This window comes from Microtus pennsylvanicus, chromosome 6 (assembly GCF_037038515.1).
Source record: "Microtus pennsylvanicus isolate mMicPen1 chromosome 6, mMicPen1.hap1, whole genome shotgun sequence".
Taxonomy (NCBI): Eukaryota; Metazoa; Chordata; class Mammalia; order Rodentia; family Cricetidae; genus Microtus; species Microtus pennsylvanicus.
Window position 1 is genome coordinate 123,279,149 of NC_134584.1, and position 17,511 is coordinate 123,296,659.

Here is a 17,511-nt window from a genome sequence, read left to right on the forward strand (position 1 = left end):
TTGGAAAAAAAAAATTCATAGGTTTAAAAGGTAACCACCACCTTTTAAGGGAGAAAAATTGAAGCCTAAACACTAGGGACTCGGGTGTGGGAGTCACAGCTAATCCATACGCACTTCCTTGTGGTGTTTGAACATTAAAGATTCCCCCAAGTCCTGAAATTTGTGCTCTGTGTAAAAAGAAGGTGGCAAAGACACCAGCATGGCTCTCAGCACGCCTCACCACACATGCAGAAGGATGTGTGTGTCTTCTGCACATGTCTGAAGGCCAGGGTGGGGGTCCTGTGCCCTTCCCCCCGCCCCCCATCTTTCTGAGATTGTCAGGTGCAACTTGATGATGGAGGGCTGGGCGGGGAACACAGACCTTCAAGGCACAGCTTTACAAAGAGTAATACTCAACAAACTGGGCCACTGCCCCAGTCACCCTGTCTGTGTGACACCTGGGGACTATGTGGTCAACAGAGGCACGAGCAAGGTTGTACTTGGACAACTTGGACAACATGTAGAACTTACTCTTTAATTAAATACACACCTCCCTGGGAGGGCTCTGTACACAAGGGTCTATACAAAATAGGCAAATATTTTTAAAGTTTTTTTTAAAACACTCATGATTCTTCAGTATGCATTTTCAAAGCTTCATACAGTTTTAGGATGACATCGTGTGACGATTTTATATGGAATGAAATCAGTTTGTGTTCTAGAAATTATCATACTCAAAAAGCTAAAGGAAAAATATCACGGAAAGGCTCAGCCACACGCCCAGTTTTACTCAACAAACTCAGCTGCTGAGTGGGTGCAGGCAAAAGATCTCCCTGCCTCTCAGGAAGACCATGGTGCTCGGCTTCTGAGCGTCCCTTCAGCAGGATGGAGAAGGCACCCATCTCATGGAAACTTGGGTTTTTTAAAACCATCTTTTTAACCCTGACAGTTGTCCTCTACTAGAGGAAGGACATCTCCAGCCAGGCTGGCACATGCCCTATTGTCCATAGTTCGGATCACCAGGCCAGACACTAAGTTGTCACATTTTCGCCTACACTATCAGCACCGTGCATCGCGAAGCCTTCATCACGGTCTACGGAAGGGAAAGCAGAAGGGAGGTGATGGCACACTCGTGCTGTCTGCTGGTCCCATCCCCACAGGCCAAGCAAACTCAGTTCATTAAAGGTCATTTTGAATTTCAAGTTTTCCATATCACCATCTGCTCTCTCCGGAGAGGGGCTTGGCAGGTCAGACTTAACGAGCGGCTGACTCTACCCTGTGTGCTCTAACGAGGAATGCTGCAGTTAAGAGACTATGGTGCTGACTCACCATTAAACACGGACTGCACGTGACTGCACAGCACGTCACTCACTGGAATGTCCCAGAACTACTAAATTATAAGTTAAATGAATGTCTAAGTGACAATTTAAGAAGAAAAGGTGACCATTGCTCTGGCCAGAAAAATTCTTAAATATCATAGTCTACATGGAGGTGAGGAGAAATGAAATGTCCAGTGTCATTGCTCAGCAGCTGCCAAAGTCCTAGTTCATCGGGAACAGCATCGTCTCATGCTTGTGCCCTTGCTTTCCTTGCTGCTCCCTGGAGCCAGCTGCACAGACGTCGTGCCTGTGAGCCCTGCACTGTGGGACGGGATGCCCCTGCCAGCTGTGGAATGTGGTGCTGATCCGTGCGAGAGGAGGGTGTGGTGGGGAGCGCCTAGAGCCAGTTAAAGGCATTCGGTGTGGGTATCTCCAAAGGTTAAAATCTTTAAAATAAAACTCTTACAAGAATATCAAGACTTAGGGACTTGTCTTCATAAACAAGCCAACATCTATGGCTTCGAGGGTCTGCCCTAACTACTAAGGCAGGTGACGAACCATCACGAAAGCAAAACCATCTCTTGACAATTCCTAAGAGGAGCCTGGCAGGACCAGTTGATTTCTGCCACCCGTGCGTGGTCTCATTGGGCAGTTTTGGTTTTCCTTTTCTCTCATAAACACTTGAAAGAGGGCGTGCCAGCATCTAGGCCCTGGCTGAGTAGCACCGCATGTACTCCGTCAGCCATGGGTTCTCTGCGGAAGTTGGCTTTACCGTCCGGTTCTTCTCCACATCCACGGAGTGAGCCCGCTGCCTCTGGGCAGCCAGTTTCCTTTTTTCCACCTGTCTTCTGTTCTTGGCTCGAAGTGCAGATTCATGAATCTAAAGAAAGTTCAGAGATAAAGGTAGTAGCCTAAGTGGCTAAAGTACCAATTCTGAACGATATCTAACTAAAAGTCTGGGGATGTAGCTCAGTGCAGCCTAGTACAGATGAAGCCCTGGGTTCTATCCCTAGGCATGGTGGCATACACCTGTTACCCCAGCACTTAAGAGGTAGAAGCATGAGGATCTTAAGTTCAAAGCCATCCTTGGCTACATGGGAAGCTCAATGCCAGCCTGGGATACACAAGACTATCTTACATTACTAGCCTGATTCCCTGAAGCAAGGAGTCAAGTCCTACCAATCTATGGCATCAGCACTTCACAGAATAAACCATCCTGCCACCACAATTCAGCCTGTTACCAATGACAGCAATGCTGAGCACAGAAAATTAAATTTTAGAGATCACTCAGAGGCCAGCACAAGTACTGTTCTTGCAAAGGACCTAAGTTCAATTCCCGGAGTCCAAGCTGGGTGACTCACAGCTGTCTGTAACTAGTTCCAGCAGATCTGATACCTCAGGCCTCTGAAAACCAGCACTAACACACACAGACCCCCACACATATACATAACTAAAAATAAAAATTTTTTAAAAAATAAAAGTTTAGATAGAAACGGCAAACATCTAACTTTCATGTGATCTAGGACCAACTTGGCAAAACTTGTTTTGTTTTGCTTTTTTGAGACAGGATCTTGCTATGTAGCTGTTTGGCCTGGAACTCACTACATAGATCAGACTGGCTATGAATTTCCAGAGATCCTCCTGTCTCTGCCTCCCAAGCACTGAGATTATAGGCGTGCCACCACACCAAGCTCTGGAAATCTGTGGGAACTCCTCCACAGTGCACACGTAAAAGAGTCTGAGTTCTTGACAAGGCTTTAAAACACTGCACGGAAAATGGAGACAGCCAGGTGCAGGTGCACAGCCTGTATTCCCAGAATTTGGTAGGTAGAGGTAGGGAGATCGAAGTTCAAGGTCATCCTCAGCTAGGTAGTGAGTTTCAGGTCAGTGGTTACATGAGATCCTGTCTCAAAATATAATAATAAAACAAGAAAAACTGTCAGGGGAGTTTATCCTGTGACAGATATGCACACTGTTAAATTAGTCCCAGAGACTGGTCAGAACCCTCTGCTAACAGCAGCCTCTTTGTCTCAGATTTCACTTCAAATAAACAGCATCTGCCACCTAGCTGCTCTGGGCACTTGCCTGGCATTACAGGGAAACTGAGTTTGCAGTTTCTCTTTCTGCCTGCTCTTCGGACATCCCTGGCTTCCAGCTGGTGCTAACACGGTAACCGTTTCAAGATGGACCATACCCTCTCTGTCACCCTGCCTAAAATATCTCAGGACTTGAGAGAATGTCAAGCCAAGACTGAGTCAAATGATTGGAGCTCCATAGAACAAAACACCATTGCATACACATAGGAAAGCAGCTGATTTTCATCAAAAGGGAAACAGAGGTACCCAGAAGATGCCAAGTAGTCAGACATGCCAAGGAGAAAGCCTCAGGTTAGCAAAGCTGAGGGAAAATGAGACCTCTCCAGGCGATGGCTCCAACTCCCAGCATGCTTTTCCCTTGTGGCCCAGGCCACAGAACTCAAAAACCACAGTGACATCTGCCTCTTCTCCTGGCTGTGGCCCCAGTCCACCAACGTCTACTCCATCTTGCTAGTGACCAGAGACCCCTTCTTTTGGTTTCGATGGACCCCACACCACCCGAGGACCTCCCATGGCCCAGAGCATCAGCAGCCATGGCTCGACTCGCCCTTCCGAGGCACACCTCATGCACAGGGGCTGATGCACAGACGTTGTGCGTCTTCTGGCTCCCCGTGTCCATCTGTTTCTCTCCCCAGCCATACAGAGCAAATGGGTGCTTGTTCTCTTTTATTTTGCTTGCTGATCTTTGGGGGCTTCTGGCTGCTTTCTTACTTCCTCTGGCAAATAAGGCACTAGGCTGCTGTCGAGGGTCGGGGCCGGGGCCAGTGGGCACCCTGTCAGTCTCTCTTGTTCCAGTCTGTTGTTCGGATTTTCCGTCTATGTCCTTTTTGGGTGGTGCTTTTGAAAAAAGGGATGAGACAAGATGGAAACACTTTAAATCAAGTTTATATATAATTACTTAACTGGAGTTGAAAAATAATAATGCTTCATCAAGTCAGTTACACACTTATTATGGCTAAACTCAACAGGCTTTACTTAAAGCAAGATATGGAAACAAATCTGTAGAATAACTGACATTTACCCCATCTTAAAAATTGACAACAAACGTTCCAACATTAAATCAAAACAATTCCAAGGCAACCTTGAGGGCCACCTTCAGGATCTTGCACACACCTGGGAGCTCCCTCCACAAGGAGTGTGTGCTCCTCTCTGTGTGCCTTCTCTGGGACAGACAGGCTGTCCTCACCAGGCAGCTACTCAAGGTTGGTTTCTGAGTCACTCCCTGAGTTCCAGAATTCTGCTTCCTCTTTGATGCGTGTTGATGGGAAACCTTACCTGTGCCTCCAAAGAGGCAGCTGTCCACCTGAGCCTAAGGGCACCTGTCACAACAGGATGTGGTCACCGTAGCAGCTCACCTGACTGTAGCCCTTTACAGCATCCCCAGTGCAAAAAGCAAGAGATGATGGAACGGAAGTGACTGCATGAGTCAAGGTCCCAGTGTTGTGCTTGAATACGTAATGTCCTCACAGGCTGGGGAATCTGAACAATTCCAGCCGGTGGTGCTGCTGGAGGAGGTGGTAGAAAGTCTGGGAGATATGGTCTTGACAAGGAAGTGAGTCACTATAGGATGAGTGTTATGGGCTATAGCTTGACTCCAGTTTCGACCTAACTTCTGCTTCCTGAACCATCAAGAAGCTTGAAGCTGCCATGAACTCTGCCAATGTCCCCATCACGATGGACCACGACCTCTCCAAGCACAGTCAAAATTAACCCTTTCCATCCTTCAGTTATTTCTTATCAGGAATCTGGTCACAGTGATGAGGAAATAGCTGACATGTACAGTGTGTGGGGCCTGAACGGTGTCGGCAACCCTGGGAAAATGGAGAGAAATGATGGGGGATGTGGTTGCCCAAAGAATGCTCCAGAATGTCTCTAATTTCCCTTACCTACCTTTTTGGGATTTTGACATTTTAACGCGCGCATGCGCGTACACACACACACACACACCTTTGTAAGACACGATGTTTGCATAAATCCTTCCTGAGCCTGCTTCCTTCCCACCTACACACACACTGGAATATGAGCTCCGCGTGCGTCACCCGTGGCTCAGGCATCATACACCCTCCCCCATCAGCTGCTGCAGAGCTTGGCTCCCCTCAGAGGACAGACCCTCAGCCCTGCTGCCCTTGGCTAGGCATCTGATTCATAGTCCTCTATGGGAGAGCGTACTCCATGTGGGCAAGTCAGACAAGGCATGCGGACTGTAGGAAACCTTACTCACGCCTTAGCTTTGGCCTCAGCTCTAACAACCCTTAAGTATCAGGTGACACAAGCCAAGCCTGGGGTCTAACATCTCCATCCTGCAGCAGGCTGTAACCCCAGCAGTAGATCACAGGGTGAAGGGACACCAGATTGCACCTCATCCCAGGCACTTAAGTCCGCTCACTGCCCAACTACCTTTCTGCATGTTATACCCATACCCTTCCTCACCTTAGTGTAGGATGAGGAAAAGAGGGACCCTTGAAGCCAAAGCAAAGAGAAAAAGTAGCACGGAGCAGGACCTACGTAGATCAAATATAGAGAATGAGAAACTGTAGCAACCTGAGCTTTGGGTTCCTTCTTCTCTCCTCCAGATCTCCCAGGGCAGCCTGTCCAGAGAGGACAATAATGCCTTTCTTTGAGGAAAATGCAGATGCTGACCATGAAGAGACCTAAAGAAGGAGTGTTCACTGAAAGGGAAGAGGGAAGGATCAACAGCTCTAAGCACAAGTGCGCACGCAGCATCTCCCGCTCAGGCTGGGAGCAGGAGGAAAAGAAAGCCTTTCTGTGCCGACCTTGAATTGGAAGTGGGAGTGATTATACCTTAGAAACCATGGGGAGTTGTGGAAGGATTTTAAGCTTAGAAACGATGTGGTCCTGTCTGTATTTTAGGGTGGGCTGGATAAAAGAATAGGGCCAAGTACCTGCCAGGAAAAGCTGACAACAGACCAGGGTAAACAGACACGGTGCTGGCATGGGTGTGGGGCAGGAGAACCCCACTGGTCTCCATGAATGTTCTAAGCAGATGGTCCTCCTCTCCGTGGACCCAAGGTGTCTCCGGCATGAAGGACGGAACTGTACAGGATGAAACAGACAGACAGGCTGCTAGAAGATATCCACAGGCACCTAGAGAGAGACGGCAGGCTGGGACTAGATTCTGAGTGCACAGGACTGCCCAGGAAAATGTGGAGCAGGAGGCCAAAAGGGTACAGTTGGGTCCTTGGGACACTTATTTAATGATCTGGAAGAGAAAGAACCCAAAAGTAGGACACAGGAAGGATAACTAATAAAGAAAAGAAACCAGAAGAAAACCTACGGAAGTGCCACATTTCACAGAAGTCAGCGTGATGTCTCTGGTAGGAACAGGAGGGGGCAGGAGGGTCAGAGATCAAGCCAAGTGACTGAGCAGTGGAGACTGCTCCACTGGGCTACTGGATCAACCCTCCTTTACCACAGGGACCCAAAATAGCTCAGTGAAGGACAAAAGTCACTGCCCACAGGACCTAGGCAGGGCCCCAGCATCCAAATGACTCCTACAAATAATCTCACACAATTACCAGTGTCACAAAAGATAAGCCCAGCACCCAAGAAAAGATAACGATGATGAGAGAACCAGCGGGAGCAATAGACGTAAGATACTTAAATTATCATCTTCAGACGGTGACATAACGGTGCTTACACTCTGTGCTTAAGAAAAAAGATAACACATGAAAACTATCCCCAGCAGGAGACAAAAGACGGACAGAAGAAAAGAGACAGAACGTAATTGCTGTAATTTTAACATTTATAAAACTCTCAAAATAGTGCCTGGTACAAGGTAATTAGATATAAGTATATGCTTGTAAGATCCTATTTGAAAGAATGATGTTCAAAATAAGGGTATTTTCAGGCAAACAAAAACAGTATTTCCCACAAGATTCAGGGGAAGACTGCAACAGTTTTCTCATCAACTGAGAGGACATTCAAATTAAAATAAATCCAGTCTTCAGAATGGAGTTGCCCAATACAATAGCCTCTAGCCGCATGTAGCTATTAAAATAAATCCAAGTAAATTAAAAGTAAAATGAGAAGATTGTGCACCTCTGCTAGGCACGTCTGCTAGGCCAGCCATTCAGAATCACCACAGAGGACGCTAGAGAAATGCATCGACTACCACAGAGCTCTTCTGAGGAGTCCTGTTGAAAAGGAGAGAACACCAGAACAACAAATGACCCAGTGGGGTAGAGCGAACAAACACAAGGCAGCTGGAGGTGCTACATCCCATCAAGCAGAAGTGGAACACACACAAGCTTTCCATAACCAAAGGGAATCTTCACACATACACAGAACTGGACTTACATAAACTTCTCTCAATCATTAGAAAAATGAAGTTAGTGCATCAAAAAATAACTTTCAAAAATCTCTTTCAGGGTTTGTTGAAGGACATCAGCTGCGGAATTTGTGATTTGGGCGAAGATTGAAGTCATGGCTGGTCCTGAAAGTGATGCCCAGTTCCAGTTCACTGGTATTAAAAAATATTTCAACTCTTATACTCTCACAGGTAGAATGAATTGTGTTCTGGCCACATATGGAGGCATTGCTTTGTTGGTCCTATACTTCAAGTTAAGGCCTAAAAAAATTCCAGCTGTGAAAGCATCATAACTGGGTCTTTCGATGTCTGACCTTATCTGTTAAGTTCCATGCCTGAAGAAACTGATGTCAACTCATCATGTGATACTCAATTTGTACAATAAATTATGAACCTGGAAAAAAAATCTCTTTCATTTTTGAGCCCAATGTGGCAGCTAACACTCATAACCCTAGCACTAGGCAGACTGATATGGAGAATTATTGTAAATTTGAGATCAGCCTGGTCTACACAGTGAGTTTTAGGCCAGCTTGGTAAATGATAATTACATATAAATTCACGCTTTTAAAATCCTATTTGAACAAAGGATGTTTACTGAGTGAAGCCCAGTTTCAAAACAGCAACAACAAAAATTTCCATTTTTGAAATCTGAAAACACATCTAGGGGCTGAAGAAATGGCTCAGTGGATAAGAGTACTTGCTGCATAAGCCTGAGGACCTGAGTTCAGATCCTAGAACACATGTAAAAAGTCAAGTGTAACATTGGGCATCTGTAACACAACACTAGGGTTGAGGGCAGGGCAGAATAGGGTCATTGCAGTTCACCGGTCACCAGCCTAGCAATAGGGTAGAACAGTTGACATCCTCCTCTGGCTAGAGAGAGAGAGAGAGAGAGAGAGAGAGAGAGAGAGAGAGAGAGAGAGAGAGAGAGAGAGAGAGAGAGAGAGAGAGAGAGTTTTACCACAAGTTGGAGTTTCTATTGTAGTCACACTTGGGAGATGGAAGCAAAGCAATTGAGCTTAATATCACCTCTGCTGTACACTAAATCTGGTACCAACCTGGGTTATGAGATAACAAGTGCCCACAACCCCTGGGAAGTGGATGGAGGACCTCTAGTTCAAGGTCAGCTTGGGTTGTGTAGCAAGATCCTTAAATAAAACAAAACCAGTACATGGTGGTTTTAATAGCAGCACTCAGAGGCAGAGGCAGGTGGATTTCTGGGTTCAAGGCCAGCCTAGTCTATTCACAAGGAGTTCCAGGACAAACCTATCTGACAGGGTCTCTATCCTATGTACAGACCCTGTGTCAAAAATCCCAAACCAAAAAAGCAAACAAAACCACCACCAAAACAGAGTCAGGCATGGTGGTGGTAACCCTTTAATTCTAGCATTCAAGAGGCAGGAGAATCTGTGAGTTTGAGGCCAGTCTGACCACATGTGAGTTCCAAGTTATCCAGAGGTACACAGCGAGACCCCAAAGAAAAGAATCCACATATATAAAAGTTCGTTTGGTTAAAAAAAAAAAAAGTTTGGTAAAACAAAACAAAAAGTTAAAATCATAAGCCTCTGGCAAGCCTAATCAAGAAAGAAAGAAATAGGCCAGGCATAGTATATGTCTTTAATCCTAGCACGGCAGGTGGGTCTCTTGTGCAAGGACAGCTAGTCTACATAGAGTTCTAGGCAGCTGGGGTTCTAAAGAAAGCACACTGAGGGAGAGATGCTGTCTGATCCACAGGAAAACTGGAAAGGCGGAGCCCTGTGTCCAGTCTGTTTTATTGTGTGCTATCCGAAAGACCATCTCCACACAACAAGGAAAGCCCAGCATAGGAGGGACCCTTGCAAGTGCTGAGACAGCTCAGCTGGTCTCTCAGCAGAAGCCAAGGATAATACAAAGTGTGCCAGCCTCAGAAAGGGGCCTGTGTCTAGCTCAGAGCCTACAACGCTTCAGGAGTGGGGTGGGTTTTGGCTGAGTTCAGGTAACAGTCTTGCAGCAATGGATAACCCTCTCTTTTAGCTCTGGCTGTACAGGAACTCACAATGAAGACCAGGCTGGCCTCGAACTCACAGAGATCCGCCTGATTCCCAAGTGCTGGGGTTAAAGTAATGTGTCGCTGCTGCCAACACCACCACCACACCACCCAGCCTCTTACTTTCCTCTCCTCCCTGAATGCCAAGGACTATTTAAAGATGGAGAAGCAGAGGGGTCCTGTTCCTGGGACCCCAGCACAGCAAAAGCCAGGGTGCTAACTTCCTAACAGGCCTGGAGGCCTCAGCACAGAGTGCTCTCAGTAACTGTCCTCCTGGGCTCCAAGTGTGTGGCAGACTGGCTGGTTCCCCTGGGGTGTGACTGGAGGCACCATCTGGGAGGGGCACACAGGAGACTCCCAGAGGGTAAGTTCTAAACTCCCCCAGAGAAACACCTGTGTCTCTCTCTGATAGAGCCAATAAGCAACCCCAAGACTACACATCCAGGTTCCCCAGGGCACGCTCAGACCTCACCATTAAAATATGACCAGATAGGTTAGGAGCAGACATCTGGGTATAACCCCATTACGTGTGTGCGTGTGCGTGTGCGTGTGTGTGTGTGTGTGTGTGTGTGTGTGTACGTACGCACATATGTGTGGAGGGTAGAACACAACTCAGAAGTCGCTTCTTTCCTTGCACTATGTAGCACCGAGGCTCACACTCAAGTCTTAGGACTTGCAGCAAGTACCTTTGTCTTCCGAGCCGTCAGCAACCCACGGGTGCACACTTACATAGAAGAGACAAGATGGGTGCAGTAGTTCACCCCATAGTACCAGCTAGCCAGGTTGAAGTGGAAGGATGGAGAGTTCGAGATCAATATGAGAGGCTGTAGAGATGACTCAGTGGTTAAGAGCACTGGCTGGTCTTCCAGAGGAACCGGGTTCCGTTCCCAGCACAGACACTGGTGACTCACAACTGTCTATAACTCCAGCCCCAGTTGATCTGATACCCTCTTCCGGCCTCCCTGAGGACCATAATCATATGGGCAAAATACTTATACACATAAAACAATTTCTTTTTTTCCTCAGAGAGGGTCTTACTACATAGCATTGGCTGTCCTGGAACTCACTGTGTAAATCAAGCTGACCTTAAATTCACAGAGGCCCACCTGCCTCTGCCTTCTAAGTGCTGGGATTAAAGGCCTGGACCACCATGACCAGCAATAAAATAAAATTTTTAATTTAAAATGTTAGGAGGCTTGATTCAAGAGGATTATCAGCCAACAAAGAAAGAAAACAACCTGGGTATGGTGAGATAAATCTATAACCCTAGTACTCAGAAGTCTGGGGCAGGAAACTCTTAACAATGTGAATTTAGTTTGGGCTAGAGTATGAAACCTTGTCTCAAAGACAGAGAAAAGAGGGCTGGGAGGAGGTTAAATAAAAGAAGGGGAGAGAAGAAAAACAGTGAAACAAAGAGAGAAAGGAGGGCTGGGAGGAGGTTCAATAAGAGAAGGGGAGAGAAGAAAAACAGTGAAACAAAGAGAGAAAGGAGGGCTGGGAGGAGGTTCAATAAGAGAAGGGGAGAGAAGAAACAGACAGTGAAACAAAGCAGAGGAAATAAATTTTAGTAGTGTTAGGAAATCTTGATCTGCAAGAAGCTTCCATACTCAAAGAGTCCAATAGAGTGAACGAGTAAAGACAGAAAGGACACCACTGAATCTGAGAACACTTAGAGGAAAAACATCTTCTAAAAGCTTCTGCCTCCCACCAAGAAATGCTGAGATACAAGAAGCAGCAAGAGCGAGGGGTAGGCATGAGGGGGAAATGGGGCAGGATGACTTTCCTAACTTTAAACAGGTTGTCTATAATAAGGCTCATGTAAACCTAACCAAATAAGTAAAATGTAGTTGAAAAACGTGACTATGGACTAAGGAACTGGAGACAGGCTGGCAGCCTGACATTTTAGCTGCTGTGGACCAGCAGTGACACACTTGCCTAGCACGGAGAAGCCCTGTACTGGATCCCCAGTAGCACAAAAGTAAATCTGGAGGCAGTCTTCACTACTGTTCAAAGCAAGATGGCTAGCAAGTTAGAGAATTCCTACCAACCAAGCACTCCCACCTCCAACATGGGACCAGGAACTTAAAAGGAACTTAGCACAGCCATTTTTCAAATAAGAAGAAGAAGCCAGCAGATCCCATTCATTTGGGGGGAAAAAGAAAGGCCTCCAGAGAGAGATACAGAATTACAAGCAAAAAGAAACAAAACAAAAGGGGGGAGGGTATATTCTGCTAAACACACAAAGAGAAACAAAACCCTCTAATAATATCTTTTACAAGGAGAATGAATACAGTATACTGTTGTCAAGAACCTAATACTTTTGCAAGCAGCGGGTAATGCCCTCCTGTGATTCCCAGTACATGGAGGATTCAGAGTTTAGTCAGCCTGGGCCTAAAACAGGAAAGAAAAAATTACACTAACAATAAGCTTGATACTTTTTGCCCTTTGAAATAAGATCTTATGTATCTACCCCAGGCTGACCTGGAACTCCTGAACTTCCAGCCTCGACCTAAGAGCTGGAATTACAAGCACCGCCACATCTGTTTGTGCTGAGGACAGAACTCAGGGCTTCATGCATGTAAACAAGCCCTCTACCAGCTGAGCTGCCCAGAGTTTGAAATGGCACACATGCTTAACTTGATTTCAGCACTACACACTGCATACAACTGTGAAAACATGGCAAGGAAAACTAAGTGTGAATAGTTTTTATTTACCATTTTTTTTTAATTTCTAAAAGAAATAAACTAGAGGGTCAGTTGCACAGTGTTTTCTTATATACACAAAGTATTGAATTCCACTTCTAGCACCATAACCCCCCAAAAGAAATGAAATTAAATAACAACAACAACAACAATAATAATAATTCACAACAACAACAATAATAATAATAATTCAAGAAGGCTTCCCAGAATTAAACAGGGAAATTGGGAACTAAAGAGCAGTTCCGCGGTTAAAAGCACTGGCTACTCTTCCTGAACCCAGGTTCTGTTCCAAGCACCCACAAGAAAGCTTACAACCTCCAGTTCCAGGGGATACAACGCTTCTTCTGCCCTCTTAGGGTACTTCATGGACACAATGCAAGGACACATATACAAGTAAAACACACACACATAAAATACAAAATAAAGGAAACTAAATTTAAGAGTTTGGTTCTAGGGACTTTCAGGTGACCTGCATCAATTCCTGAGAGTGAGGAGAGACAAAAGATTCTAACAGCCCTCCTCACGGCAGTTAAAGGTACGGCTCAAGAATCAGAAGTCAAGGAGGGAGGTGGTGGCGCACACCTTTAATCACAGCACTCTGAGCAGAGGCAGGTGGATATCTGTGTGTTTGAGGTCAGCCTGGTCTACATAGTGAGTTCCAGGACAGACAAGGCAAAACAAAGAAACCCTGTCTTGGAAAAAAACAAAACAAACAAAAGAATCAGAAGTCACAGCAATGGAGCAACGCCTCCACATAGTTTAGAAACAATGAACCATCATCACAAACTCAAAAATTACGATTATTTTTAAACAATGGTCTCAGAACTTCAACTTTTCACTCATCCTTCCTTAACTGATAAGATGACCTCTATCTACCATGAGTCAGAACATGACCGCGGTTCCCACCTGTGAGAGAGAAGCTGTAAGGGCCTGACGCAATGCCAAGGTCCCTCTTTAGACAACAAGCATCAGTCAAGCCAGCCATGAGGGCGGCAGGCAGGCCAGGCAGAAGTAGGTCGGTGGCCCCGAGGGATGAGCTAAGGTGAGTATGATGGTGAGCCACTGGACTGGATACATTGTAAGAGGAAGAAAAGGGACCCTGAAGAGAGAAGTGGGTCAGCTCTGAGCGCTCCTCCATTTCCATGGGGCAGTACCACACAGACTGTGATGGCTAGGAAGATTGTGTGTCAACAGACATGTGTGTTAATGTTAGGAGGATAGAAATAAAAGCCAAGGTGAAAAAAAACCAGGAAATATCAATTAGTGTCAACAAAGGTATATAGAAGTAAATACCAGCCAAGTGTGATGATGCTCACCTGTGGGCTGAGCTACTCGGGAAACTGGGACAGGAGGATGGTTTAGCCTAGTAGTTTGAGGCCAACCTAGGCAACCCAGTAAGACTGGGCCCCAAAATAAGGATACAAATACAAAGTGGCTAGGCTTGGTAGCACAGACCTATAATACCAGCTACTCACTTCGGAGACTAAAACAGAAGAATCACAAGTTTGAGGCCAACATGAGCTACAGAGTACGTTCAAGGCCGGTGTGGTTTAGTAAGGCCCTATCTCAAAACCGAAAGATACAAAGAGAACTAGGGATGTAGTTTAGTGGTAGAAGCATTTGCCTAGCATGCCCAAGGTCCTGAATTCAATCTTCGGTACCACAAAAGGAAAAAGGGGGAAAGCAGAGGAGCTGGAAGCAGGTTACCTAAGAAGTGGGTAGCTGCTGGGGAGCACCATGATTTTCTAATAAGCTTCACAGAGCTACAAGATTCTTCATGCAAAAATGCCTTGTAGCCAGGCAACGGTGGCCCAAACTTTTACTCCCTGCACTTGGGAGGAAGAGGCAGGCAGATCTCTGAGTCTAGGGCCAGCCTGATCTACAGAGTAAGTTCCAGGGTAGCCAGATCTACACAAAGAAATCCCATCTTAAAAAAAAAAATAATGGCTTGCAGTAAAAATAAGACGAATATATTTTAGAGCAAGGCAACCAGTGGCTCACCAGTCTAGCATACCAAGCACCAGAAGCATGTCTCAAACTGACACTGGCCCGCAGGAGCCACGAAAAGAATTGGTTATGGGGAATCCTAAGCAGGACACATCTTCTATATTCCCTAATGCCTACGCACCAAAAATTTTAGCAGGGATTTAGCGAATCTTTGGGGTTGTTCTCAGCATCTCCATGGAAACACACATAATCATGAACTCGGGGCACTCCTACGTAGGCAAACGCGGGCACCAAAGAAGTGCTGTCAACAGTTTTCATAGAGCCAGGAACACTGATAGCGGGTAACCCCATCAAACCACGGAGTGAAAAATAAAAGCCTGGTATCCATTCAGATAAAATAAACCTCATAGCTAGGGCTCAGTTTGCACGGGAATAACTGGGAGACGCGCTCCTAGTCCACACACACACACACACACACACACACACACGCACGCACGCACACACACGCACACCTTCTGCCACTCCAATTTCTAACCATATCACTGAAGGAGTGGCTGTCACAAGCGACCCAATGACGATGGCAGGCGACCCCGCCAGGCAGGAACTGAGAATAGTCAAAGTAACCAAGAGTAAAGCAACCGGATCCTTTCAGACTCTGTCTTTGTTTACAAAACTGAGATTAAAAACAAAGGCCCCATTTTATGACTCTTTGAAGGCCGGGTGAGAAAATGCGTATTCCGAGTGACTGAGTAATAACTTTTTTATTCATAAGCTCTCAAGGAGGTGGCTGACAACCATTGTGATCTCCAGTTGTGCTAAAACACCGCCCTGAGCCCCGGCACCCTCCAGGCCCCTCTGCAGACAGACCCACTTCGCAACAGCGGGAAAAGTGGCTCACAGCCTAACCAGGGTGTGCGGCTGGCACCAGCGTACACAAAGAGGGTTCGTCCACAAACACGCACACCATTCTTCAGAGACAGCGCGGCCAGGCCAAGGAGTTCACACAGACAACCGTGACCCCATTATGACAGCTCAGGGGTTCTTAACTTCGTGGATCATCTTTGAGGTGAAAAGCGCCTCTCGCAAAGAGGGATACGCAGAAAGAAACAGATCCGCCATCTGGTGGACTGAGGGCTCACTGTACCCGCCACTGCCTTGCGACCAAGAACTCCAGACCCGGGGATAGGGTAGCGTAGTTAGGGTAGCGTAGGGTAGGGTAGGGTACGGTGGGGAAGAGTGGGCACTTAGAGGTCATAAAGGGCTCCGCCAAGAGTTACCAAATTAGAGAAATCCGGGGTGGAAGAGCGGAGACGCGGCCGGCACCTTCCCGTCTTAGTTCAGCAAGCGGATTCTGTCAGCCCCAACCAAACCAAACCAAAACAGGAAGCGCCCGCCCGGAGGCGGCAGAAACGCGCAGCTCGGATTGACTCGCCGTGTCCGTACCTGGTAGCACTGTGTCCTGCTCCTCCGCGTCCCCAACCTCCGCGCCCCGCAGCTCCGCGCCGCGCTCCCCCACCGTCTGCTCCTCCTCCCGCGCGGAGGGCGCCAAGGGCTCCCCTAAAGGACCCCTGGGCGCTGGACTGGGTGAAGCCGAGCTGTCTGAGGGGCTGTCCGGGCCCCAGGCGTCCCAGAGCCAGGGCGCGTGCGCCTGCTCCAGCAGCCGGCGGCCCAGGCGGTAGCGCAGCAGCTCGCGGTAGCACGGCGCATACTCGTCCCAGCGCGGCTCCCGGTAGCGCTTCATGTACTCGCTCTTCACCCCACTGCCCGGGGACATGGTGCCGCGCGCCGCAGACTGCCGGCTCCGCGCCGCCGCCTAGGGCTCGACCGGACCCAGAGGCCCGGCCCGCCGCGCGGTTCAAACCCAGAGCCCCGCCCGGACCGGAGGGCGGAGGCTGGGGCAAGCAAGGGCGGGGAAGGGGCGGGTCTGTGACGGGGTGATTCTGGGATAGGGGCGGAGTCCTGGCGGGGGCGGAGTCTCGGGCCGGGAGGGACCGGTGGTTCAGGTAGCCGCGGGGGCGGGGTTCCAGGAGGGCTTCCAGGAGACGCGACCTAGCTAAGAGGAGTGGTACTCGTGGGTGGTAATCTGGGGTCGGCTCCACCGGGTGGGGGTAGAGGTGTAGACTACCGGACTCAGGGTGGCGAGGCGGGGTATCTAGGTCCCCAAGCACCCTCCTAGGCGGGGAGTGGGGACTCCGGGAGCAGCAGCCTTACCTCCTGCGCGTTCGATCCTGCGCGCTCCGGAGGTCAGCAGAGATCTTGGCGCTGCAGCTACAGGGTGTCCAACGTTACCACCAACACGTCCTTCACCAAGATGTCGCCGATGGAGCGGCGGCCCCGCGGTCCTACGGCAGCCGGAGGCGAAGGATCCGCCCCAGCCTGAAGCCTGCACCTCCCCGCACGCCCGCCGGGCCCCCGCCCGCCTGGGACGCTGCCTGTGAACCCCCAGCTCGCTCGCCTACTCGCTACTGGCGCCCTCGGGAGCAGGCTTCAGCTGTAGCTGCAACCAGTGCCTGTGAGCAACCAGCACCTGGGCCAGACCCAAATCATGTGTTCCGCTTCCTTCCTTTCTGTTCACAACGCAGGGCGAACAGAAAGGCCTTAAGGTTTTGTGTTGTTTTTTTTTTCTTATTGTAATACATTCCCTTCCCTTGCCCCGCTTTTTGAAACAAATCTCATGTAGCCAAGGCTGGCCTAGAACTCATTCCAGCGCCCAAGCTGGTCTTGAACTCCTGATCCTTCTGCTTCAACCTCACAAGTACTGGGATTACAAGTGCAAGCCGCCTCACCTGCCCTCACCCTTATCAACAGGTCAATTTTTGTAAAAAAATAAATAACAAATAAAAAAAATAAAACCTACCCCCTCACCCTCCTTCCTGCCTCCTCCGGGGCTCAAGGGCCTGGCTTAGATCTTTGACTTAGGCTCTGAAAATGTACAGAGTTACAGGGTTGTTACTGTTGCGATCCTGCGCTACAGATTGCTTTCGTAGAAAGAAGTCTTGATGCAGTCATTTGCTATGGGGAAGGTTTAAAGGGAAAGGCATTCAGAAAAGACAGCCATAGTTCAAAAAATAGGCTCAAGCCAGGATGTGTAACCATTTCCACTTAGCAAATTAACTCT

At 48.0% G+C, this 17,511-nt stretch overlaps 1 protein-coding gene and 1 pseudogene across 2 annotated transcripts; one reads left to right on the top strand and one right to left on the bottom strand.

Annotated features, from left to right (window-relative positions):
* Positions 1 to 576: 576 nt before the first annotated feature.
* Positions 577 to 16,943, bottom strand: Ccsap (centriole, cilia and spindle associated protein). 2 transcript variants are annotated; one of them, XM_075977632.1, is made up of 4 exons: positions 16,605 to 16,943; positions 15,837 to 16,442; positions 3,954 to 4,228; positions 577 to 2,175 (listed from the first exon to the last, which is right to left on the bottom strand). In XM_075977632.1, the coding sequence occupies exons 2-4, from the start codon at positions 16,165 to 16,167 to the stop codon at positions 1,999 to 2,001; spliced, it is 783 nt and encodes a 260-aa protein (XP_075833747.1). In that variant the 5' UTR covers positions 16,168 to 16,442; positions 16,605 to 16,943; the 3' UTR covers positions 577 to 1,998. The 2 variants fall into 2 exon arrangements, with proteins under 2 accessions (XP_075833747.1, XP_075833746.1); XM_075977631.1 differs by having other exon boundaries at positions 15,837 to 16,446.
* On the top strand, positions 7,759 to 8,124 carry LOC142852619 (ATP synthase F(0) complex subunit k, mitochondrial pseudogene; annotated as a pseudogene).
* Positions 16,944 to 17,511: the final 568 nt, after the last annotated feature.

Coding starts and splice junctions, on each gene's coding strand:
- Ccsap (XM_075977632.1), bottom strand. CDS start 16,167: ATGTCCCCGGGCAGTGGGGTGAAGAGCGAGTACATGAAGCGCTACCGG. Junction 4,229..15,836: donor GCAGGACACAGTGCTACCAG/GTACGGACACGG, acceptor TTTTTTCAAAAG/CACCACCCAAAAAGGACATA. Junction 2,176..3,953: donor CATCAGCCCCTGTGCATGAG/GTGTGCCTCGGA, acceptor AACTTTCTTTAG/ATTCATGAATCTGCACTTCG.